The sequence below is a fragment of the Vitis vinifera genome, chromosome 5 (assembly GCF_030704535.1).
Source record: "Vitis vinifera cultivar Pinot Noir 40024 chromosome 5, ASM3070453v1".
NCBI lineage: Eukaryota > Viridiplantae > Streptophyta > Magnoliopsida > Vitales > Vitaceae > Vitis > Vitis vinifera.
Window position 1 is genome coordinate 17,609,862 of NC_081809.1, and position 26,926 is coordinate 17,636,787.

The 26,926-nt window shown below is 36.1% G+C and overlaps 1 protein-coding gene across 2 annotated transcripts; it reads right to left on the reverse strand.

Annotated features, from left to right (window-relative positions):
* Nucleotides 1–943: 943 nt before the first annotated feature.
* LOC100258907 (uncharacterized) lies at nt 944–25,068 on the reverse strand. Of its 2 annotated transcripts, none has more exons than XM_059736996.1 (16): nt 24,572–25,068; nt 21,457–21,558; nt 21,268–21,334; nt 20,787–20,968; nt 20,226–20,486; nt 16,727–16,810; nt 16,572–16,619; nt 16,367–16,431; nt 15,058–15,106; nt 7,107–7,380; nt 4,844–4,965; nt 4,382–4,462; nt 4,229–4,303; nt 1,859–2,055; nt 1,596–1,746; nt 944–1,412 (listed from the first exon to the last, which is right to left on the reverse strand). In XM_059736996.1, the coding sequence occupies exons 1-16, from the start codon at nt 24,971–24,973 to the stop codon at nt 1,188–1,190; spliced, it is 2,385 nt and encodes a 794-aa protein (XP_059592979.1). In that variant the 5' UTR covers nt 24,974–25,068; the 3' UTR covers nt 944–1,187. The 2 variants fall into 2 exon arrangements, with proteins under 2 accessions (XP_059592979.1, XP_059592980.1); XM_059736997.1 differs by lacking the exon at nt 24,572–25,068 and adding an exon at nt 21,930–22,010.
* Nucleotides 25,069–26,926: the final 1,858 nt, after the last annotated feature.

Consider the following 26,926-nt stretch of genomic DNA (forward strand, 5'->3'; position numbering starts at 1 on the left):
AAAATAACTTTAATATGTATATTCTTACTTATTTTATTATTTTTAATATTTTTCTAAACATTTTCATGAATTTTTAATAATTTTCATCTCATCCATATTTATGCCAAAATATCCACCAACATTTTACCGACATTTTTAATATATCAATACAATTTAAGTACCGATATATTCGTATTTTCCAATATTTCAAATCTTAGCTATATGAAGAGAGTCCCTCCACCTCAACAGTCTCCCTCAACTTATGCCAAAATCACTTATAATGCTTTATGAATAAACACTTGATAAATGATTTTTTATTTTTATTTTTAAATGACACTTGTAAAGAAAGCACTTCAATTAAAAATACTTAAAAAAAAAAAAAAAAAAAAAAACCTCTGAACACACACTAAAAAATACATGTCCTCAGTCCTCCCAATATTTGGGATAATATTTGGGTTTTGGACTAGTAATCAGTTGTAATATTTATATTTTAAATTTTATTGAAACAAGAGTAAAGAAGAGGGTATGGACTCCTTACAATCAAAATAAAAATATATGAAAATTTTCCATAAGTATTGAACTACTTGAGCCCCATAGCCAAATGAATACAAAATTTTCAGTGTTTAATTCATGAAGAGACCCTCAAGGTTTTTAAATGAATGGGAAAATTACCTTTTATCAGATAATTGAAAACAGGATATCTTCAATATCTCTCAAAATTCAGTAGAACTAAATAAAAGTCCATTGAACAGCTCAAAAAAGCCCAAGCCTTGCTCACTAAGAGTGGAAAGAGGCAAACTAACATCAAGTGGATGACATCCGATTTCATTAATTCAATCCCGAAAAGACTTTCCAATTATATTATTTTTCAAAAACAAATTTGTATTCGATAAATAAATCTTGACAAACAATTTTCTTAGTGTGTTCTCATGAAACCACTGTAATTTCATTTTATTTTTTTTTAAATAATCAAGGCAACTTTCACAGACAGGCCTTTCTATGTAAAAACGCCAAACATGTCTTTAAAGTTGAAAAAACAGTTTTATATCATAAACAACGGCATTCTTTAGTAACCTTTTTCTTCCAAGTATGGCTGTGGTGGCAGGTCTCTGAACACAGCTCAAAATTCCCAGCGATGAATAAGCTTCACAGGCTCAACAAATTTCACCCAAGAAAGCATTTCACTTCATCTATAGGTAACATGGGTATCACTTCAAACACTTGATTTTCTCAGTAGAATCTCCAATGATTTGACTCATCTCTGGGGGTTTAGATTTCCCAGGAAGATCATTTCTGTCCCAGGATAACAGCTTCTCCAGTTCGACTGCAGCTTCACCGAACTGCTCCTCCTTAATGCAATCCTCAGTACGAAGAGCAAAAAGAACTTCATTAACGTCTTCCTCAAGCTGGAGGCAAAATAAGTGGCTGAAGACCTGAAGACAAAAAGTAGAAACCGCAATCAACACACAGTAACCTTGTTTTAAAAGAAAGCCCCAGGTAGTTCAGTTTAATTATTTATCTATTCATTTTGTAAGATGATTAGGAAAACCCCGTGAAAATGGATTACAAATATATTCTTCAATAAATGACAGAACATATCAGTTCTCTGTTCTCACCGCTTTCATCCGTGAGACAACCATATTCTTGATGGCTCGGGATCTTGAGACCAAATTAACAACAAAGAGACCTTGATCAGAAAGAGAGTCCTTTACAGTTAAGAGAAAAGACTCATCCACAAAGTCTGCAGCAGGGCATGTCATCCCAGAACTGTGCTAACAATAATATGAAAAATTAGAATAAAATAAAGGAATTCGAAACAGGAGCCTGGCTATTGACCAACAAATATATAGTAACAAACACATTTAACAATCACATGTACCTCGAGTCTGAAGAGTCAACATCAATAATAAGTATGTCAAACTTGCTAATTACTTTGCGCTCTGCGTGAGATGCAGTGCAACTTCCATTGGAAGAAGGGCACTCTGCATCGCATTGAGCATCATTATTTACATGCTTTCCACTCACTCCATCAGCAGCAACCCCTCTGACGAATTGGATTCCATCAGCAATATGTACCTGAAACCCCATAGGAGAAACTGAGGCAATGAAAATGGTGCACATAGAACCATGAAGTCTAGGAAGGACATTAAGAGTAAGGATATGCTGTCATTTTTTATAGATAAAAAACAAACAATTCATCTCATTAAATTACACAAACATATAGAAAAGAAGGTTGAGTTATCCTTCTCAAAAAAACAAAATTCACCCAAAAAAGAGAAAGAACTAAAGAAAGATGAGCACAGATAGAAAGGTAGAATAACAGAGCATAACTAGAATTAATAACAATGAGATAAAAGATCCTATACAATGTCTCTAATTGGGAGGCCCCATGCTTAGCCAGAAAATCTGCAAGCTGATTGGCTGAGTAAGGAATCCAATTGATGGAACCAAAAATTCTGGCACTGTCAAAAATTTGGCACAACCATCTATCATACTTCCAAGGACCTTGCTTTTCATTTAACATCCAAGGGATGACAATAGCAAAATCTCCATCTCCTATAAAAGGTTAGACAGCCCCAGAGAAGCAGCCAAGAGAAACCCTTCCAAAAGCACCTGAGCAGCTTCAATAGCAATTCCAGACCAGCAGGTTTAGAGGTGCCTTTTATACAGTACACTACCATCATGCTCACCAATCATCACACCAATCCCTAACCGACCTGGGTTACCAAAAGCAAAAGAATTAACTTTCAGCTTGAGTGTACCTATCGGAGGAGATCTCAACTCAGATTGCACCACCAACATGCTCATCCTGCATGAACATGCAAGGCTCCAATCCAGCAAGATCACAACAGGATTCCATAAAATGCATCTATTATTAAAAGCCTAAAGTGGATGAATGAAAATGTACAGCCTCCCACATAGATTCTAGATCTCCACCTAGCCTCAGCAGTCCTGTCATTTCTCTTAAGCCAGATCCCCCAAATCAATGCAAGTTAAACCACCTACCACAGAACCTTGCCTTTGGAAAAGTGACCAAATCCCCAAAACACAATGATAATCATGTCTACCATAGAGAGAAACCCAATCCATCTCTACAAGCATAAATAATCTGTTGCCAACATTTTGGTACTGTCATTTTCTATATTAATAATATGGATATATGACTTCACATTCTTTTTAGTCCATGACATGTTTTTCCCATTTACATTCATAAAATCCTAAAGTGACAATTTCTTTTTCTCTTGTTTCATCCTTTGTCTCCCCTAAGAATGATTTTTCTCTCATCTGAATTATTTTTTGAACTTAAAGCATATTAGATGGGAAAGAAATTACTCAAGAAAGAGGTGCAAGTGGTGTAATAGGCAAATGCATCTTTCTATTTGGACAGCCATAGTATGCAGTGATAATTATGAATTCAACAGCAGCAGGAAAAATTAACCTATTCAGTAATCTTGGAATCTACAGAAGCATCTTATGTACATCCATGAATTACAAAACATAGATTCAACTATTGAATCAGAAGAAGTTGATGCCATCAGATAACTTTGTATAAACTAAGTTCATGAATTCGAGATAACCAGAATCAGGCCACTGACATCCACCACAAGCCCTATTATATATTAATATTAGAATAACTTTACTTCTTAAGAACGAAGCTTTATCTGAATAATTAAGTCCAGTCACCCAAAGCCAGAACCATACTATACAAAGAAAGAAAGGCTAGGGCTGATTTCTGTAAATAGAGCTTACTTCCTGATGCAATTCCACAAAAAAGAGGTACTAACACATCATACACAATACAATTTATAATAAGAGAAGCAGATAGGTATGGTTGTGAACTATATGCTTCGTTTACTTAAATGAAAAAATAATATATATATCTCATGAATTCTTTTTTTTTTTTTTTTTTGGACAAAGTAAACAATATGTGCATTAAAAGGAACCTAACAAGAAAGACGCAAAACCATAATAAATAGGGTCTGTAAAGCTCATGAATTTTATGATATTTTTTAGCCTGTCTGAAGTAATAAAAAAAATGCAATGCAATAATCCATTATACCATTTGATACTGATCTATATCTTATCCCAACATTGAGTTACGTTAAAAGTGATGAGAATTTGACACTTCACTGGTTACCCGTTTCATTTCCCAAGTACTTTTTGCTTTTTTTGGCACTTATTTTTTGATGTAGAATCTCTATAGCAACAATACAAAATAAAAACAAGTCAATAAAAATTTATAAATTACCTTCAAATGTTTGTCTTCACAAAAGCCGAAGTAATTCCTAGCAAGATTTAAAATCACAGGATCCAACTCCACCACCTATGGATATAACAATTTTTAATATCATTTCCAGTAAGTGAAAGTTGCCCTCGAGAGTGATCTGAAGCCTCAGCCTACCTCAATGTCTAAGAAAGGCATACACCCATGGAGAAACATAGGAAGTAAACCTGCTCCAAGACCAATAACAACTGCTTTAACCTGATAAACATGAAATGTTTGCTTTCAATCAGTAAAAGCAACCATGAGTAATTTCAGAGCAACATAAAATCAGAGTGACCATCAGTTGCAAAGACATGTAAACAGGCTCTCATATTCTAACTTGAAAATTGAATACTAGAATAGATCCATGTCTTAGACATGGGAGTAGTGACCCAAAACTGTGCAAAGATGCTCTTTTCATTAAATGTGATGCTCATAATTGAATAATTGAATAAAAAAATATTTTGGCCCAGCAATGATTGGGAAATAGAGTTTTCCCTGTTGCATTTGTATCCAAAAATATGCAATTAAATTATTCCAACTATTGGAGAAATAAAACCTATTTTGTAAAAAATTTAAATAAGAAAGAGCAGCCCTTACTGTTCTTCCTGTCGATGCCACACTTTCCAAATAAGAAGAAATTAACATAAAGCCCGAAATGATTCCCATATGATAAGAACTAGCCAAATAGTTATGGTAGACCTTCAAGTTGTTGCTAGATCCTACAAGAGTGACAGAATAAGCATCAATAAGCCAATACAAAATGGCATGAAGTAATCAAACATCAAGAATGTAACACAAACACAAAAACACACGCACTCACAATCAGTTAAAACAATGAGATGAAATCCTGAATGAATTTGTCAACTGAAAACAAGCAGCAAAAAGAAAAGGAGAAAAAAATAAAAATAGGATGGCAAATACAACCAATAGAAAAGAAAATCTAAAACCTTCAGTCATGATGCACACACACATAAATTAGATAAAACAATTAAACAAAAACCTCAATGAGTAACTAAACAGAAAATTAGCAGCAGAAAAGGATAAGTTGTTAGGATGTCAAAAGCAGCCAATAAAAAGGAAAATCTAAAACCCTCAATTATGATGCACTAAACACACATATATAAATTAGACACAAAAATTACATGAATTCCCCAATGAGTTTGTCAACTGAAAACAAGCAGCAAAGGAAGATATGCTTTTAGGATGTTAAATGCAACCAATAAAAAAGAAAATCTAGAGTCTTCAATCATGATGCATTATAAACATGAAGTAAATTTCATAGGCACAGCTTTGTCATTAAACCACTTGTGTTTTCTTTCCTTGACAAGAATTTACATTCAATTAATTTGATAACAATTCTTATGTGTCATTGCATGTTTGAGAAGCATGTTGAAAATATACTGTCAAGTCTAACAAAGGAAGATGATAATCATGTCAAGTTGATGATTATTTGTTATCAAATGGACCATGTAGGGACAACAAGATCCTTGGGGATCCTATTAGGATCACAGCAGGTGTTCAGAGAATCCTCCTGAGTCCAAAACCTTTACAAAGTAAATCAATGTTTTAAATGGAAAAGGTGCAAGGCAAGCTTTAGCACGTTGAGAATATACTATATCACGGCTAGCTAGCTAAGACTGACGATAATGATGTCTTGTAAGAAAAAGGTTGGATAATGTTGTTTTCATATTTGTCTCGATAATTCAGCAAGCAAGAAATGAACCAGTGTTGAGACACCAAGAAACTTGAGGATCCTGTTAGGATCACAGCAGGTAGTCAAAGAAGCTTTCTCAATTTAACAGCTCTTAAAAGTCATATCAATGCCTAAGAGCCAAAGATGCCAACCACTCAAATGACCCCTCCATGACCGAAATGCATAAAATACTATTCTAGTAACAAGTAAGGAATAAACTTATGATCACAGAATCAACTGGATCATCAAATTTTAGACATGACCTTAGTTCTTTCCAATTTTGAGCAGAACAGATCCAGTTCTTTGATTCCAATTAGTAAGAGGGAACTTGAACTAAGAAATAGAACCTAGAAGCAAAAAAAGGGTCTCCTGAGCATTTGCAATAATCAAATACATCGATACTCATATTCCTGATAGATGCTACCACACATGCAATCACCTCAAGCTGATGCAATTGTTTGATCTTAAACTTCTATCTTCATCCAAAAATCCTTTACTCGAAATCATTGAATTGGAAGCATTGATCCCATTCAAAAAAATAATGTTTCATAATTCCGTAATACAATTCAAAATTTTCAGGCAAAGCAAGAGAATGTGTATTCTTCCCTGAATCCATCATTGACAGGTAAAGGATTAAATCATGTTAACAAATAAAGCTTTTGGTTGGAATATGAATCAAACCAAAGGAACCCTGAACTCTTAAGGAGGTTAATGGAAAAATCACACTTTTACCACTAAACTTTATCAAATATAGTGTGATTATTGTCTATAAGAAACCTTCTGCCAAATAAAGGAATAAGATATTATCAAGACAGGATAAGAAAAGAATTACAAAAAATTAGAATTAGTCGGGGGACTTAATGAGATCAGGAAAAGAGGTCTCATTCAAATAACTAAATCAAGGCTTTGAGCACCTGCTTATCTTAAATATCTTCACTGCTCACGCATATAAATACTTTCTATTTCCCATGTAAGGCAAAGATGTGAGGGAACCTTCTGAGGCAACGTCTTAAAAGGCATTAACAACCCTTGGTGCCCTTTCTAAAGATCTTTGAATCAACTGCCAAGCTTCAATTAGAAAGGAAAGAAATAACAGATAACTATGGCAAAGCCACTCACATAAGCACTAACTTGGTAAAAATGGACAACAGAAACACAATCCATTACCATGAATTGCAAGAGAATCAATTTTTTTCTGGTTTCCTTTTTTTCTAGACTTGGAAGAGGAGATGCTTTTCTTTCTCTCTGTTTCACTAACAATTTTCTGAGTGCCTCCTTCCCTTGTTAGCAAAGCTTCAGACTGCACCAAACCCTCAGCTCGTTGAAAAGTAAGGCGGCGAAATAACAAAGCTTTAGATGGCACAAGGTGGCTGACTTTTCCATCAACATTTTCGTAGACCACGTCTTCAACAGTTATTAGTCCAGTCAAGGTAGATGTGACCTGCAAAGAACAGAGGCAAGTAATTGAGGATGACAAAAATCCATGGTCTGTTTCAACATTCCAAATGAATTTAATAGCTCCACTTTGATTTAGATAACAATCATAGGTAAAAATCAACAAGTATCAATTAGATAACATGGGACAATAACAAATATCAACTAGATAACAACAAAATTAGCAGAAAGACATGATAACAACAATAACTAATTAAGGTCAAAAAAAAAAAAAAGATTTCATATATAGAAGAATCCTGATGCTGCAGACCATGCATTTCATTCAAGGAAAAACTCTTTTGAAATTGACATCTGCCAAACCTGCATCCTCTGATCTTTGCTACCTCCATTTTTATTTTTATTTTTCTGGTGGTTCCATTAAGCAATTTCATTCTCAAACAGAGTTTGTTATACATACTAAATGCATTCTCCTGCTATATCAATTCCTCATATACAAAGTTAATAAGCGGCCAGGAATTTATGGCTGCATACCATATGACATGGGATTGATCACTAGTAAACTAAAAAGCTTTGTAACCTCCAAATTTCAACTGTAACTCAAGCTTGAATAAGCATCACTTCAACTATAAATGTTTATATTAGTTTATCAAAGATGATGAACTTGTCTCAATGCTCATAAGATTGAACATTTTTATAGATTGTTGAAAAACTAATGGGTGATGGCATTTTTCCCCCATTCTTTTTCCCGTAAGAAACAAACAGTTTATTACCATGAAATAAGTAAATAAAAAGGACGAGAAATCCTTCTCCCAAACACAACCACTACATAACTCTAGTCAAAAGCAAGAAAAACTGTCTCCTCTACATATTGATGGAAATGCATAACAAAAAGTGGTAACTACAAACTCAAAACATATGGTTCTTGCCTAAGGAATCCAGAAAAAGGAACAACTCAACTCTAAAGCAATATTAAAAATTGGCGCACCTTCACGAGCCTCTCTCCTTTTTCATTTACCCAAGATAGGACCACTATAGAATCCCCCTCTACAATGAAGCCGGATAGAGCCTCAACATTTGCCAGCTTTAGACCTTAATAAGGCTAACATCTCCACCTCAATGGCTAGACCTCCAACAACATTTTAGACATTGCAACCAACTCTAAAGCAATATTAAAAATCAGCGCACCTTCATGAGCCTCTCTCCTTTTTCATTTACCCAAGATAGGACCACTATGGAATCCCCCTCTATAATGAAGCCGGATAGAGCCTCAACATTTGCCAGCTTTAGACCTTAATAAGGCTAACATCTCCACCTCAATGGCTAGACCTCCAACAACATTTTTAGACATTGCAACCACTAATGTTACATGACAATCCATGAGTGTTCCTCTAATTCCTAACTATCCTGGTTACCCAAGGAACAGTCATCAGAATTCAACTTGGTGCAGCCCACTAAGGGAGGCATCCATGTAGAGAGCATCTCCTCTAGCAGATCTACACACTAGGTTTCAATCTAGCAATAGTATAATGCTGAAAGAGGTACCCACAAATGTTACAAATTGATATATATATATATATATATATATATATATATACATATATATGCCTTTATGTGTCATCTTCAAAGTTCCAACTTGTCAGGTTCGTCATTATTCCTTTTCCACCAAAAAATTATAAAAAAAATATAATATATGAAGTGAAAATTTTTATTCACTAATCACCATCATTTTCATTGTCAACATTCAAACAATTCAAATGAAAATTCTCTAATATTCATTGTAAAAATAAACTTACTTGACTCCTAATATAGCATTTGACAATAAAAATGTAGTTTTTCATATAAGATTATTTTATCTATTTCTCCTTTTTATGATCAATTTTAATTTTTTTAGTATATTTCAAACAATTAATATGATAATTCCTTTTAACAAAAAAATAATAATTTGATTTTTTAAAAAAATTATAGAAAATAGTTAAAGATGCATGTATTGTTGTATCGTAATATCACGTATCTTATCGTGTATCATATATGTATAGTAAGATACGCTTTAAAATAAGATCCAAATTGCAATACATATCGATGTCCATAAAAAATGTATCGTATCATATTGTATATCATAAGTCTTTAATAACTATGGCTACGATCGATAAAGGAGAGTAAGTTCCTCTATTTCATAGTTAGAAAGGTTGTCCAAAAATTGAAATTCCAAGGCAAAGAAGAGGATGAAATCATAATTAAACAAACACAAGAATCTCTCGACCTCACTATTTTAGAAAGGTTTGAGTTTTGAAGACAAAAGGCCTCCACCAAACATCTTCTCATAGCCAAATTTTAGTACCACCATCCATATAATAACAAGTGCAACAAAATAAAGTAGGGAATATTGTGTAATGGCCTCCCAAGGACAATGATGAGACCACCTAATAACAATACTAACATCCCATCCATTAGAGTATGGTCCATAGATACTCAATAATCTTGTGCTAAAGCATTTCTTTCCATCAAGAACTTCCACAACCACTTACCTTAGAGGGCTCTATTCCTCAATGCTATCTTCCCTATACCCAAACCTCATTCATTCTTTGGCTTACACACCTAATCCCAACCCCCCATGAGATGATCTATCTTCCCTTCCCCAACACTTAAATAGAAAAAGTCTATAATCTTTTGATCCTATTAGCCGCTTTTACAAGTGTCTTAAAAATCAATTGAAAATAAGAGAAAATACGGAACAAGCATGACAATATTAGAATTATTCCACCACTTACGACCAAGTAATTCTCTTCCAGCCATCTAATCGTCGGGAAATTCTATCCATAACTAGATTGCAACAGGAAATAGCTCTAGTGTCCTCCCCCCAAAGGAAGACCCCAATGAGATAAGAGGTCAATCATAAACCTTAGATTCTAAAGTGGTAGCTATCAGTAAGTACACCATGACTCAGACCGATACCTAATAGAGGTATTCTTATCTAGATTTATCTTCAATTATGATATGTAACTAAACACTAACAAAATTGACTGAATAAGCTTTCGAGAAGGCTATGGTGTCATCAATAAATTGTAAATGAATCACCCTCGTTCCACTTCTACCCACAAAAAGGCCCTCAAAAATACCACTCCTCTAATCTTAGCATCAATCTACTCAACACATCTACCACAATGGTAAAGAGAGGGCAATCGTGGATGAAGCCTTAAGGTATGGTTCTAACCTAAGGGTTGTGGATTCCCCTTCTTCTTCTTCTACTTTTTTTGGTCGGACTCCGGAGAGGGAGTTTTGCGACCACTCTGGGGAAATAAGGGCGAGCCGGATGGAGCTTGCAGCCTCATGGGGGCCTACAGTGAGTAGAGAGGGCTGCTGGGACCTGATCGAGATCAATTGTGATGCTTTAGAAGTCCAAAACCCAGAATGCACTCCAGTTCTTACTGGGTCCCAGGCTCAAAGGAGCGAGAAGGAGACTAAATGGGAGGATAGCAGCTTGGCTAAGTTTAGCAAGCTTCTGGGATTTTCAATCGAAGGCCTGGAGAGAGAGATATTGGACTTTTTGTCCAAAATTAGGAAAAGACGGGAAAGGATTCATAGCAAAGGGTTACTAGAAAAATCAAAATTTGAGAGGGAGCTCAAAAGGTTGGAATGTTCAATCAAATACAAGGGGAATGACAAAAAGAATAGTCACCTAAAAAGTAGAGGGGGCCAACTCTGTTTGTTTAATGAATCTTAAAATGTTAAACTGGAATGTGAGGGGGGCAAATGACGTTAATAAAAGAAGAATTATTAAGTCTGTGGTTAGAAAACAGAAGGTGGACTTATTTTGTATCCAGGAGACAAAAATACAGTTAATGACGGATGGGGTGGTGAAAAGCTTAGGGGTGGGGAGATTCTTAGACTGGAGAACTATTGAAGCGGTTGGGGCAGCTGGAGGTGTGCTAATTTGTTGGGACAAAAGGTCCTTGGAACTGTTGGAGTGGGAGGAGGGCCAATTCTCAATTTCCTGTAAATTCAGAACTGTGGAAAATGGGGTAATCTGGGTGTTCACGGGGGTTTATGGCCCTTTCACCGAAGAGGATAGGGAGTGCCTTTGGGATGAATTTGGAGCAATAAGAGGTCTTTGGGGAGAACCCTGGTGTGTAGGGGGAGATTTTAATGTGATTCTTTCTCAAGGGGAAAGAAGCAGGCAAGGGAGGATTACATCAGCTATGAGGAGGTTTGCTCAGGTTATGGATGACCTTGAGCTTATTGATCTTCCTCTTCAAGGTGGTTCTTTTACGTGGAGTGGGGGATTTCAAAATCAAGCCTGGGCCAGGCTGGATAGGTTTATGGTTTCTCCCAGCTGGCTTGATCAGTTTAGGAATGTGACCCAGAAGAGACTATCTCGGCCTATATCAGATCACTTTCCAATTATAATTGAGGGGGGTGGTATAAGAAGAGGCCCATCAACATTCAGGTTCGAGAATATGTGGCTGAAAGTGGAAGGGTTCAAAGGCCTTTTGCGGAGTTGGTGGCAGGGGATGTCAGTCAGTGGCAGGGCTAGCTATAAGCTGGCTACAAAACTGAAGGTGATAAAACAGAAACTAAAGGTCTGGAACAAAGAGGTGTTTGGGAACCTGGAGAGTAATAAATTGGCTGCTTTGCAGCAAGTGAACTATTGGGACCAAGTGGAAAGTGAGAGGAGTCTGATAGAGGAGGAGTTGTCAAGGAAAAAAGAAGCTAAAGAAGATTATGCTAAATGGGTTAAGTTGGAGGAGATACAATGGAGACAGCTCTCAAGGGAGCTGTGGCTAAGAGAAGGGGATAGAAATACGAGGTACTTTCACCGAATGGCAAACGCACACCGAAGAAGGCAGACCATGGAAAAAATAAAAATCAATGGGGTCTGGCTAACAGAGGAGCAAGAAGTAAGGAACGGAATAGTAGATGCTTTTCAACGGTTATTAACGGAAGACACGGAGTGGAAGGCAGATATAGGGGGGTTAGATTTGAATCAGATTAGCCAACAAGAGGCGGACACCTTGGAGCTTCCATTCACGGAAGAGGAGGTCCATTCGGCCCTAATGGACATGAATGGGGATAAGGCTCAAGGGCCGGATGGCTTCACGGGGGCCTTTTGGCAATTCTGCTGGGAATTTGTGAAGGAGGAGGTTTTGGAGATGTTCAAGGATTTCCATTAGCAAAAGGCTTTCCTCAAGAGCCTTAATACCACGTTTCTAGTCCTTATCCCAAAAAAAGGAGGAGCGGAGGAGCTGGGGGACTTCAGGCCGATTAGTCTAGTGGGCAGGCTGTATAAACTCTTGGCTAAGGTGTTGGCCAATAGGATTAAAAACGTGGTTGGTAGAGTGGTTTCTTTAGATCAGAACGCTTTTGTCATGGATAGACAGATTTTGGATGCGTCTCTAATCGCAAATGAGGTGATTGACTCATGGAAAAAAAGAAGTGAAAAAGGCCTGATCTGCAAGTTAGATATTGAAAAGGCGTATGACAGTGTTAATTGGCAGTTTCTGATGAGGGTTATGCAAAAAATGGGATTTGGGGTTAAATGGAGGGAGTGGATATGGAGCTGCATCTCGACTGCTAAATTCTCAGTGTTAATTAATGGGGAACCAGCTGGATTCTTCTCTAGCTCTAAAGGGCTTCGGCAAGGCGACCCTTTATCCCCATACTTGTTTATCATGGGAATGGAGGTGCTGAGCACCCTTATTCGAAGGGCTGTGGAAGGGGGCTGCATTTCCGGGTGTAGGATTCAGAGGGGTAGGGGGCAGGCTGTGAATATCTCCCACCTTCTTTTTGCGGACGATGCCATAGTTTTCTGTGAGGCTAAGAAAGATGATATGACATTTTTGAGCTGGATTTTATGTTGGTTTGAAGCCGCTTCAGGGCTGAGGATAAATTTGGCTAAAAGTGAGATTATTCCGGTAGGGGAGGTGGAGGAGATCCTTGAGATGGCTGTGGAGTTGGGTTGCAAGGTAGGTCAGCTGCCATCAACTTACCTGGGGTTGCCTCTGGGTGCGCCCAATAAAGCTGTGTGCGTGTGGGATGGGGTGGAAGAAAGGATGAGGTGGAAAATGGCTCTCTGGAAGCGGCAATACATCTCAAAGGGTGGAAGAATTGCACTCATAAAGAGTACTTTGGCTAGCATGCCACTATATCAAATGTCCCTTTTCCGTATGCCTAGGGTAGTGGCAAGAAGACTAGAAAAGTTGCAAAGAGACTTTTTGTGGGGAGGGGGAAGTACGGAAAGAAAAGCTCACCTTGTCAATTAGGAGAGGGTGTGCGTGGGTAAGGAGAAGGGGGGACTGGGGTTGAGGAAGTTAGTCCCTTTGAACAAAGCCTTTCTTGGAAAATGGGTGTGGAGATTTGCTCATGCTAAGGAGGAGATGTGGAAACGTGTCCTTGTGGCAAAATATGGGCAAGAGGAATTTGGGTGGAGGACTAAAAAGGTGAATGGGGCTTTTGGTGTTGGGGTTTGGAAGGAGATTATGAAAGAAGCTGATTGGTGTTGGGACAATATGAATTTTAAGGTCGGAAAAGGCACCAAAATCAGGTTTTGGAAGGACCCTTGGTGTGGGGAGGTGGAGTTGGCTGGTAGGTTTCCTCAACTCTTCAATGTGGCTGCCCAAAGAAGTGCCACTGTGGGGGAGTTATGGGACCAGAATTCTGACCTAGGAAGTTGGAATCTAAGGTTTTCTAGGGGCTTCAACGATTAGGAGCTGAACATGGTTGATGAATTGTTTCAAATCCTAAGGAGTCAAATAATCACCCCGGAGGAGGACTTGGCATTATGGAAGGGTGGGAAAAATGGGAAGTTTGAAGTTAAGGAAGCGTATGAGCTGCTGATCAGCCATAGTACCCTGCTATTTCCCAAAAAGGGCATTTGGGTGGAGAACGTTCCTTCCAAGCTAGCGTTTTTTGCGTGGGAAGCTACTTGGGGGAGGGTTCTTACGCTTGATAGGCTCCAAAAGAGAGGGTGGCAGTTTCCTAATCGCTGCTACTTATGTGGTATTGATGAGGAAAACGTCAACCATCTCCTTATCCATTGTACAGTGGCTAGTGTGTTGTGGGGGATTGTTCTTGGTCTATTTGGAGCCCAATGGGTCTTTCCAGAAACTGTAAAGGAGGCGATTATCAGCTGGAAGGGTTCTTTTGTGGGAAAAAAGAGGGAGAAAATTTGGAGATCCATACCGTTATTTATTTTTTGGACGGTTTGGAAGGAGGGGAATAAATTAGCATTCAGGGGGGGGAGTTAGCTATACAGAGAGTTAAGAATTCTTTTGTTTGTAATTTGTGGGGGTGGGCAAAATTGTATAGTGGTGTGGAGCCTCGCTCCCTTATAGGTTTCCTGGAGTGGATAGCCTCCAGTTAAGGGTTGGTGGGTTTTTTTGTTGTTTTTTTGGTAGTTTGTGAGGCCTCCGTCGCCTCGTATACTTCCTGTATGCTTTGCGGCGTTTTGCCTTTTGCTAATATATGTGTTTACTTATCAAAAAAAAAAAACAATGGTAAAGAAATGGAGAAAATAGGCTTCCTGTCTTAAACCTCTTCAAGCCTTAACCCATCCTTAGCACAACCATTAATTAGCACTGTATAACAATGGCATTTCTTTTGCACTTTGTTTTTGCCCTTCTTTTGTTGGTAAATTATAAGAGAGATCAACATGTATTAAATTGTCATAAACAACATTCACATTTGAATGAAATAACAGAAAGAAAAACAACATCTTCAGAGATTAAACCTGGTGCACAATTTTCCGTTGCTTGATCCCATCACCTGCTATCATGAAGCTGCATGTAATCAGTTCATTAGACCATCAAAATAAGTATCATAGCAGATAGATGTTGATTGTAGTTCTGTATTTGTCTTATAATTACTTTTTACAAGTAAGCAACAAGAAGATATATATTAAGAAAAAAAGATATACACCAAGATACACAGGTTGTACACAGTATTTATCTTGTAATTATAGTGCATTCACAAAATAATATAAAATAACGCTATTCAGTAAAAGAATTTTCCTCAAAGTAGATAAGCCAAACATGTTAGTGTCATTTTGGTGACATCAAGGTCTTTGACCTATTCAGATTTGTTCTCATTTAGTTCATTTTTCAAAATTCTTTTTTTTTATTTATATTAGTCTTTTTTTTTTTTCAAAATTCTTTTTCATTCTACCACTTTTATCTATTTTGCTCTGACTAATTTTATTTGGAAATCTAAAGTTCCTCCTAGAATAAGGATTTTTGTGTGGTTTGTGACTAGAAGGAAGACTGATATCAATTATATGTTCTAGAAGCAAAGAACTTTCAAAGCTCTCAACTAGGAGTGGTGTGTCACGCCACAAGAGAGAGGAAAATTAGCTAATAATCTTTTCCTTCATCACCTAGTTGCCTTGGGCTGTGGCATAAATTGTTCATCCTTATTGGGATTGATTGGTTCCCACCCTAACCCCATATGGGTATTGTGGATCAACCTAGAGGCAAAATTTTATTTATTTATTATTTATTTTATCAGAAACAAAGATATATTAGATATAGATAAAAAGTATAAGAGAAGGATGAAGGGTCCTCCCCACAAAATACAAGAATTTGTAAAAATATGACTAAGTTCCTCCACTATACAAGGAAACCCATACAAAAATTAGTCCATTTATGCAATAGTATAAGAGCCCCATAAGGGGAAATAGAAGTGAATTAAATCACACAATGTCTCTACCGCCCTCCATTTTTCCTTCAAAGATCCTAACATTTCTCTCTTGCCACGTGATCAAAGGCAAAGTGAGGCAAACGATTTGCCAAAGGGTCTTGCCTCTAACAGAACTCCCTAATCCTTTAAAAGAAATGGCCATCATGTCGCATATACTCCTAGACAAAACCCAATCCATTCTACCTAGACTAAATAACTTGTGCCGAAGTCCCAAAGTTATCGGACAATTTAGAAGTAGATAGTCAATTAGGACTAAGGGATTTGTGAGGTCTCCACAACTATAGCATGTCATTGGTGTTCATCATAAAGACATTAAATAAACACTCATGCAATAAGTAACATACGGAATTTGAGCTCCAGTGTTATTGTTTGCAGGTGCCAAGCGCTTAACTAGGGGAGACAAATCCTTCTGAAAGAAACACCATGCGTAAGATGCCAGCATTTCAAGAATAATTTCTAGTTGGGATGATATAAATGTCTCATTTACAAAAAAACTTAAAGCATTTTTTCTTTTTCTATAGGCTTATACAAACCAAAAGGATATATTACCTGAATATCGTCCATGCTAGCATTAGTGTGGCTGGTGTCTAATAAAACCTTAATTCAACATGTAAAATGCGTTAGAGGAAGGAACTTAAAAGAGAGAATTACAATAACAGAGATTTTCTAAAAAATGTCTTCCCGTTAAGCTGCAGAACAGATACCATTATTAAACGAGCTGCCTTTGAGCTTTCAACCACCATCCATTGTCCTTCTTCTGAGGAAAAGAGCCATTCATGAGCCCGAGTCTGAAATCTAACATCAAGTAACATATGTCAAATGCAAAAACAGAACACAGGTTTCCAAATTTGTGAACTACAGAAATTGAAAGAAACAATGCACTAACAAACTGAAGGAAGAGAACAAAATTTATAATATGATATCTATGGACCCAAATGATTAAAATTAATAAAAAGCACATAGTAGCTAATGAGTCTTAAATGGGAAGTTTGAGATAAATTAGTTTAAGCCATCATCCTATCAAAAATTCACTTTAAGCCCTACATGCTACTATGCAATATCTTTTTTTTTTTATATAGGAAATGACAAAGGGATATATTGATAGAAAAAAGAAGTACAAGAGAAGGATGAGGAATCCTCCCACCAAAGAAAACTAAACTACAAGAATACAAAAACAAAAAAATACACAATAAAAACATACAAACTCTCTAGATTAGACCAACCCATTGGAATAGCACACCGCTATCCAATCAAGTTATAACACATTAAAGGGAATCCCCTTAAAAACCTTGGAACAAAAAGCCTAAAGAGAAGCAAGGAAATGAATAGAATCCCAAAGGTACTCTAAATTTCTTGCTTTATCCTCAAAAATCCTCGCATTTCTTTCCCGCCACACAACCCAAATAAAAGCGATGCTCGAGCTTGCCACAAAACTATCCCTCTCTTAGATAAACCAAAACCATTATAATTGATGGACAGCATGTCGGAAATGCTCATCGGGGGAAGCCAATCCGTCTTGGGTAACTAAAATAATCGGTGTCACAACGCCATCGTCAAAGAGCAATGTAGGAAAAGATGATCTACTGATTCTCCATGCTTCATGCACAGTTTACAAATATCAGGACTAAGAGCTTTGTAGGGTTTTCTCAATTGTAGCAAGTCATTAGTATTTACCTTCTTGTGTGCCACTAACCAGACAAAGGACTTGACTTTGAAAGGGACTTGAGAATTCCAAACGAACTTAGTAGGGAAAACTGGAGGAGAACCAGAAAATTGGGATAAGGCAAGAAATAAATATTTGACTGTAAAAAGCCCTGAAGAAGATAAAGACCAGGATCTCGCATCTGAAACCGAAGGTGATAGATGCAAACCATCAAGTGACCGCATGAGGCCTTCTAAATCTTCTATCTCAGAATCGGAAAGGTTACGGCGGAAATTAAAGTTCCAAGAGAAAGGACGAGTAGAACCGAGAATTAAAGAAATAGAAATATTTTAATCCGAGACTACTATAAATAGTCTTGGATATTGGTTCAAAGGAGTTCAACGGTTGAGGAAATGTGGGGCCAAAATTCTGGTCAAGGAGGTTGTAACCTAAATTTTTTGAGGGACTTCAATGATTGGGAGCTAGATATGGTTGGGGATTTGCTCCATGTGCTGAGGGGTCATAGGCCTTCTTTGGAGGAAGACTCAGTTATTTGGAGGCAAGGAAGAAATGGTCAGTTCAGGGTCAAGAAAGCTTATAGCTTGTTGACCAATCCTAATGATACCGGTTTTCCTTCAAGAAGTATTTGGGTGGCTAGGGTGCCAACTAAAGTCACCTTCTTTGCTTGGGAGGCGACGTGGGGGAAGATGCTTACTCTAGATAGACTCCAAAGAAGAGGGGTGCAACTTCCGAATTGTTGTTTTTTGTGTGGGTGTAAAGAAGAAAATGTAAATCATATTCTTATACATTGTACAGTGGTTAGAGCTTTGTGAGATATTGTCCTTGGGTTAGTAGATGTTAAATGGGTCTTTCCAGAAACTGTAAAGGTGGTCTTAATTAGCTGGAGGGGCTCCTTTGTGGGGAAGAAAAGGAAAAAGGTTTGGGAATCCATTCCGTTGTGTATTTTTTGGACGGTATGGAAGAAGAGGAAGAGGAATATATTAGCTTTTAGGGGGGGTGTGTTGAATATTCAGAAATTAAAGAATTTTTTTTATCTGTAATTTGTGGAGCTGGGCCAAATTGTCTTTAGGTGAGGAGGCTTTTTCTCTTATAGGCTTCCAGGAGTGGGTAGCATCCACTTAAGGGGAGGCGATTCTTTTTGTCTTTATTTTTTGAGGCCTAACCGCCTTGTATACCCCCTGTATGCTTTGTGGCTTTTTGCCTCTTTATTAATGCATTTCTTTTTACTTATCAAAAAAAAAAAAAAAATAGTCTTGGATATTGGGATCCCAAAGGTTGGTCCCCCCCACCAAAAGTCTTCCCATAACCGAATTCTTTCCCCATCTCCTACCACAAACCGAGTAAACTTGGAAAACTCATGAAAGACTTGTGCAATAGCCTTCCAAGGACAACGATGTGACCATCTGACCATAGTGTTAGCATCCTAATCATTAGAGTGTGATCCATAAATGCTTAAAATAACCTGATGCCATAGAGCTAAACCCTCTCTAGGGTACCTCCACAACCATTTCCCTAAGAGAGCGAGATTCTTTAGAGAAATCTTCCCAAATCCCAATCCCCCTTTTGCCTTCAGATTACACACTACATCCCAACAAACAAGATGACCTCTTTTACCTTCCCCAACCCCTGACCATAAAAAATCCCTTTGCAATCTCTCAATTTTTGCAGCCACTAAATGCTACTATGCAATATCAAGCATATGGAATAGCTATATGGAAGAAAGCTTCCACCAAAGTCTCCATGAGTACCTTTTAGAATCCATCATATTCTTGCCATGTTAGGCTCTATGCTCTTCCCGCTATATCAACTTACCAGGTTTTTTTATGTTGTACAGTAATCCTCCCAATTCAGGACAGGAGTGTAGTGTTCTATACACCATCAGGTCACACAAGCATATAAGTGTGCATGTGTAAGATTCTAAACATAACTCTGGTCACACCACAACTTGGCAAGGTTCACAAAGTAAAAATGCTTGTAAAAGAAAAAAGGATATTAAAACTTAAGATAAAGAGGAAAAGAGATTCGGATGGCAATGCTTTTCTAAAGTGAATTTAGGAGAAAAAGAATGATACCCATGTGAGCCTCTGATGAAAACTTACTAGGTGGACAAGTCAATATATATTCATACACACAACAAAGAGGATAAATAGACCAGAAGATTGAAGTTAAGAGGCCAAGATCCACCAGGAAGCAAGAATAACAATGTGTAAGCCCACACACTAGTATAAATCTTTGCTGTTTCTACCATGGACATTCTTTTCCTCAAATGTTAAGAACTAACTAGATCTTTAAATGCAACAAAACTGGTCAGTTCAGTTGGTTCAACCAATTTTTATTGGTTTCGAAATGATCTTGGAAGAATTTCTCTATTAGTTGAACATGAAAAGAACAGTGGCTGCTTGGGATCAAATCAGATTGGGACTGCCAATGGACTAGTTTTTACAACACTAGATTAAAAGTAGCTATAATGCAAATGAGTGGGTCCCTTAATCCCTAGCAATGCATGCAAATCAAACAAATATGCTGGAGCAGAGACTGGCCTTAGGCACAAGAAAAACACCACAATGATATAAGAATGGCTCAGTCATTTGTCGAGCGTCAAGCACCACGGCTCTGTAACTGAAACGAGAGCCCTCATATTCACCCAAAGTAAGCTGGAACCGACGACCTTGGCTAAGCTCCAACAGATCCCCTTTAGCTCCTAGTTGCAAATCTTCAAGAGAGTATATTAAATCAGAACCATTTGAGTATTCTCTACGAATTCTATTCTCATTTTCAATTGCTTCATAGAGTCCACGAGCCTGAAAATGCATGAGGCAAGTCCCATTAAAAGCTCTCAAGAAATTAATATTCCAAGGATGATGACACATTAACAATCAGCAGGAACTATAACAAATCAAATCCACTCTTCAGAGCTAGTACTTTTAGAGTGTTAAACAGAATCCCGATGAAAACTTCTATGCCTCTTATTTTGATCTTCAAACATTTTCTGTACATGTCATACATAATCATTAATGAAATACTTCTTCCTCTTTGATTAAGAAAAAAAATACCCCATTTCTTAAAAAAAGACATGGAGTCACGGACAGCAGTTTCTCTACCTGATTCCCATTAAGATCAAGAGATGAACGAGCAAATGATGTAGTAATCTGGTGTAACACAGTAGAACTCTCTTTCTCAGCCACCACCATAAAAGTTAGAAGGCTTGGCTTATTAGACGGTTTCTGAGATACAACATGAATACTCATTTTCCACCCAAATCGGAACTTAGAGAAAAGCAAACCTGAAAAAAGGGATTAAACCACTAAGGTATCTGTCATCGACACAGACACAAAACAAGTGAGAGAAAGTGCAAAATACACAATCTAACACCAATAACAATTCAACAATCCCCTCATTATTTCATCCATCCCATATGCGAAGTCTATCATAAATAAGATTACCAGAAGCTAATATTTCTTTGAACTGAAAAAACATGAGAAAGAAATTGTGCACTGAAGAAACATGAGAAATTGAATGTATAACACTCATAAGGTGACTTCCATCACTCATATAATGTTTGGAACTCTTGGATAACCATACCTAGAACGTGAGATTCTGCCAAGGTAAGGCCTATAAATTTCCCCCCAGATTTCAATACTCTCTTTACCTGGTGATACACAGCCACTTGAGTCACAAACACATATTATACATTTTGTAATTAACTAAACTTAATTTTAAGCAGTAAAAAAATTATGCATAAAAACTAAGCTGAATTCATATGCAGGATACCTCTGTTAAATACATCTTCCCCAGCTTTGGTCCAAGCTCGGGCTCCATCAAAGCATCCAATCCCCCCTTATCAAGGATAGCATCAAAGCTCCCATCTGGGAACTGGTATAGTAATGACCACAGAAAAAGAAGAGATGAACAATCATATATAATAACATCATATGACTAATCAAAGAAAACATCAATAGTCATCTCATCATTTGGCAAAATGAAGAAATTCATCAAACAGCCAATAGTTCTGAACCAACCAATATCAACAAACAACAGTGTCATATAGCCAAAGGAAGACCATTTAAAAGCGAAGAACCATGTCTACAGCAAGAATATTGGGTGGGGGGGTTATCTCACTTCAGAAGAGAAATCAGTGCCCTCATGAAATAAACTGATAACATTTGACACGCATTATTAAATAAAGAATATGTGGCAGAAGATGGGGAGTGCATGCAGTAGGTGGTGTGGAGAAGCCTACTAACCTATGGCTTCAATATAAAGCTAAGAGTTCAATGTGAGAGATTATATCAAAAAATCTTGTACGAGTGAACTGTTTTTTTTTTTTTCTTTCTGCTAGCTCCTCCTTGAAGAGTACATGCTGCATACAAATCACGAGAAGAGGAGATTAGCTGTTTCAATGAAATCACTAACCAAAAATAGCCCCATCAAAAAACTATTATCCAAGCAAGATTAATGAAGCCTGGATACTAACAAATCAAGGGAAGGATAATTCATTTTCATAGTTTCTTGTAAACTACAATAATCAATGCATGACCTATAAAAAAAGGGTAAGGCAATCAAGAAACCCTATTGATTATCCTGCTGTGAGTTTTTCCTCCTAATATGCAGTACATTTCTCACAATGCACACCACTTCATGATAACAGGGCCCACAAATTAGTCAACCATATAAAATTTTGAGTTCCAAACCTGTCAGTGTCTAACCACATGCATTCAAGATAAAGGAGGCAACAACTCTCACATATTTTTGAAGATAGAAGAACTTTGAGTGGTGTATGTTAATAATTCTTATCAAGATAGGACTGGAAACTTTGGGAGTAGGACCCACTTATTTTTTTTTTTTTAATCAAAAACAACAATGTATTAAATTAAGTTAGGCATCAAGACGTACAAAAGAAGGATGAGGAATCCCCCCAAAAAACAAAGAACTAAACAAAAGGTATGTTTGCAACTCCAAAGTACTAAATAAACCTATACAATAGTAAAGTGCCACAGGGAAATATACAAAAACAAATCAAAGCCTGAAAATGAATAATTTCCTCCCAAGAGATCACTCCTTGCTAGCTCACACCTTTCAAACTACACACCAAAAACCAATCAAATTGAAACACATTAAGGGAAATGCCCTTAAAAGTTGTGGTGCAAGAGGCACAAAAAGAGGCAAAGAAATGAATGACATCCAAAAGAGCCTCTAAAGTCCTCACCTTGTCCTGAAAAATCTTAACACATCTTTCCCGCCACACAACCCAAATGATAGCGAGACAAGTTGTTTGCCACAAAACCTTGCCTCTAATGGAGCTTCCCAATACCTTATATGAGATGGTCATCATGTCATAGATATTCCTAAGAGGAACCCAGTCCAAATTAGCCAACCTAAATAGTCTATACCATAGCCCTAAAGCCAATGGACAATGTAAGAAAAAATGATCCACTGTTTCTCCACTATCCATATACAACAAACAAACATTAGGACTGAGGGCTTTGTAGAATCTTCTCAGGAGCAGGACCTACTTATGGACGAAACATAATGAAATATATGTTTTAAATTTTGGGCCAAACAAACCACCTCTCTGCATGTTGATCTTTAGAGAGAATTTTTGGACAAATAAACAAGATATTCAGTTAAACAATCATCAATATGTCAACTCTAATAACTGTCTCCAATTTAAACCCAAGAATCAGCACAATCATCATTAACAGCCAAGTTGGCCAACTTTTAAGGCCAAACTTAGGTCAGGCCCCTAATCTTTCAACACTTGGCTCAGGACCCATGTGTGGATGAACCTCTTACCCATTTTACATCATTGCATCTCCTCTTTGCCAAGGTATTGAGAGGGGTATTACAGCCAGGTACGAAGCAATCACCCCCAACAAGAACCCCTGTTCCGATTTAGAGGGTTGAGGGGAGAAACGCTTGATGAACCATTTCATTTGCCACTCATCAGCCCCATTCACTTGCTTATCCTAGAGTCTATAAGTACACAGTATAGGATTATACACACACACACACAATACAAATTTAGATCCTTAAAAATGGTAGGGTGTTTGAAGTATCATAATTATAAATATAAAACCAAAAATGAATTAGGAAAAAACTGAACTAGGCACCTTGTTTACCACCTGAGGTAATAGCCAATATGTAGCCACACCATCTCATGTTATTGTGATACTAGAGTTGAGTCACAATGCCAGCATATAGACATATTTACTTTTAAAAAATAAATATTTATTCTAAATTTAATCCTACAATCTTCCATTTGGCACACATTCATATAGACATATTTCAAGATACAACATGTTTTCATGAGACCTATTACTAAGGAGATTATGAACTAAACTTCACATGTAGAAAATTTGATAACAGAAATGGGTTTGTGCATACATTCATATAGACATATTATGAAACTATAATCTTTAATTATTTTGATTTTATATCAACGTAGCACAAGTATTGTATTCTCACCTTATTGACAATTAAAATAAAAGAAATGGGCATCTAATCAGTTTACTGTTGAAATATATGATTGTTTATTAATATGCAAATTGCAATTACATTTGCTCTTCAGGTTATTAAATTTTCTTATACACACCAAACACATGTATGATTTATTTGATATTTTTTTAACTTCAAACTCATGCGTTAACAATTCCAGTCTTGAGACGTTTATTTTCAAATTTTTGTGTCAATGTAAGTTTAGTCATTTCCTTCATAAAAAAATTCTGTTTATCAATATTTTTGTCTATATATTTGTGTTCTCGTGAAGAGCATTAGTAAGTTTTAGCATTTTTCATAGATTATAATTGACAATATGTTACAACAATTTTTCATAAATTATCGAATAAACAATAACCAAGAAATGGAATTGTCGAATTGAAGACAGTACCTGCATGCTGGTGATGTCCATGACGCGCCACCGCATATCGGGCCGCGACCTCACATTGCGCCTCAGCATATCCGAGATGACAACTTTGGAGAAATCAACATTTGTAATCCCATGGAATCCAGCGTCGTAGAGGTGCTCGGAGAGGCGAGAATTGCCGCAGCCAGGGACTAGGATTTGCAACGGTGGAGGAGGAGGCTGAGGTGGTTCACTGGCAGGGTCAGACGGAGGAGCAGTTGAGGAGAGGTGGGAGAGGAGAGGGTCTTTGAGCTGAGGCCACTCGGCATACCACTCGAAGGAGTCGTCAGAGCCTCTGATGGTGAAGAACTTATCCCAATTTTCTTTGCTAGTGAAGTCTCCTAGGGTTTGCAGCAGTTCTTCTTCTGATTGCTTCTTCTTTGACATTTTCCCTCTTCTTCCTTCTCCTGTCTGTGTTGTTGAGTGTGGGTTTTGTGGGTTTAAAAGTTTCTAGGGTTTAGTATGATGACTGATTTTGTTAGTTCTTTTGCCGTGGGGTCAGTTTTATTTTCATTTTTTAAATATTTTAAATACAACGGGCATAATTGATACCAAGTAAATTTTAATGTTTTGAGTTCCTAAATTTCAAGGAGAAACATGAGAATTTAAAGAAAAAATAATTTTCTAAAAATCAAAGATGGAATAATTTTAGAAAAACTATTTTTAGGAAATCAAAATTATTTTTAGAAAAATAAATGATAAACAAAGTATAATTAAATTTCATATAATACAAATATATGATATGTGATATATTATTATAATGGATAAAATTATTATTTTTTTATGATGTATATAGTGCGATATAATATATGTGATTTTATTATAATATTGCATTTATTCATTATTTGTTCTTTTTTACTATATATTTTTATTTTAAGATGATTTAATAACATATTCTAATATACTTGTAATTAATCAAATTAATTAGCAAATTCGTGATTTGAGATTTTCTTATTGGATTTAATTTTTATTAAATTAAATAAAATAAGGTAATTCACAATCATCTGGTTTTGATCCATCTAAACTAGCCCATTATGTATATGATTCAACATGTCAATTATTAAATAACTTATTAGAGAAACAAGACAATTAATTAGAAATGTCACAAAATCCCCCTTCTTCAAGGGTGTCCTCGGTGTCAAGGAATATGTACTCGAGTGTATGTGTTAACTCATTTACTTTTAAGATAATTTTTAATTTTAAAATATATAATATAATATTTTATTCAAATTAATATTTTTTTATATATTTATAAGATATGTATTCCTTTTACATCAACTCGGGTTTTTACGTGTTTTTATTTCCCTTTTGGTTTTCAATTATTTAGAAAATGATTTTCATTTTTTAAGTTTGGTTTTTAAAAATGAAAAAATATTATCCAAAAAACACCATATTAATGATGTGAATAAAAAAAAAACAATATGAAAAAAATAATGAAATAATATAGACAAAACAACACACAAATTTTCACTATAAGGATAAAAATAATCACAAGTGTTTACAAACACTTACTCCTCACAAACCAAATGTTGATTACATCCAAGAGAATAATTATTTTATAACTCTTTAAATGAAAATTACATTACTCTTTTTTCTCAACCGGAGATGAATAGAAGAAAGAGGATAGGAGACCTTTATTTAGTATGATGACTGATTTTGTTAGTTCTTTTGCCGTGGGGTCAGTTTTATTTTCATTTTTTAAATATTTTAAATACAACGGGCATAATTGATACCAAGTAAATTTTAATGTTTTGAGTTCCTAGATTTCAAGGAGAAACATGAGAATTTAAAGAAAAATTAATTTTCTAAAAATCAAAGATGGAATAATTTTAGAAAAACTATTTTTAGGAAATCAAATTTATTTTTAGAAAAATAAATGATAAACAAAATATAATTAAACTTCATATAATACAAATATATGATATGTGATATATTATTATAATGGATAAAATTATTATTTTTTATGATGTATATAGTGCGATATAATATATGTGATTTTATTATAATATTGCATTTATTCATTATTTTTTCTTTTTTACTATATTTTTTATTTTAAGATGACTTAATAACATATTCTAATATACTTGTAATTAATCAAATTAATTAACAAATTCGTGATTTGAGATTTTCTTAGTGGATTTCATTTTCATTAAATTAAATAAAATAGGGTAATTCACAATCATATGGTTTTGATCCATCTAAACCAACCCATTATGTATATGATTCAACATGCCAATTATTAAATAACTTATTAGAGACACAAGACAATTAATTAGAAATGTCACAAAATCCCCTTCTTCGAGGGTGTCCTCAATGTCGAGGAACATGTACTAGAGAGTA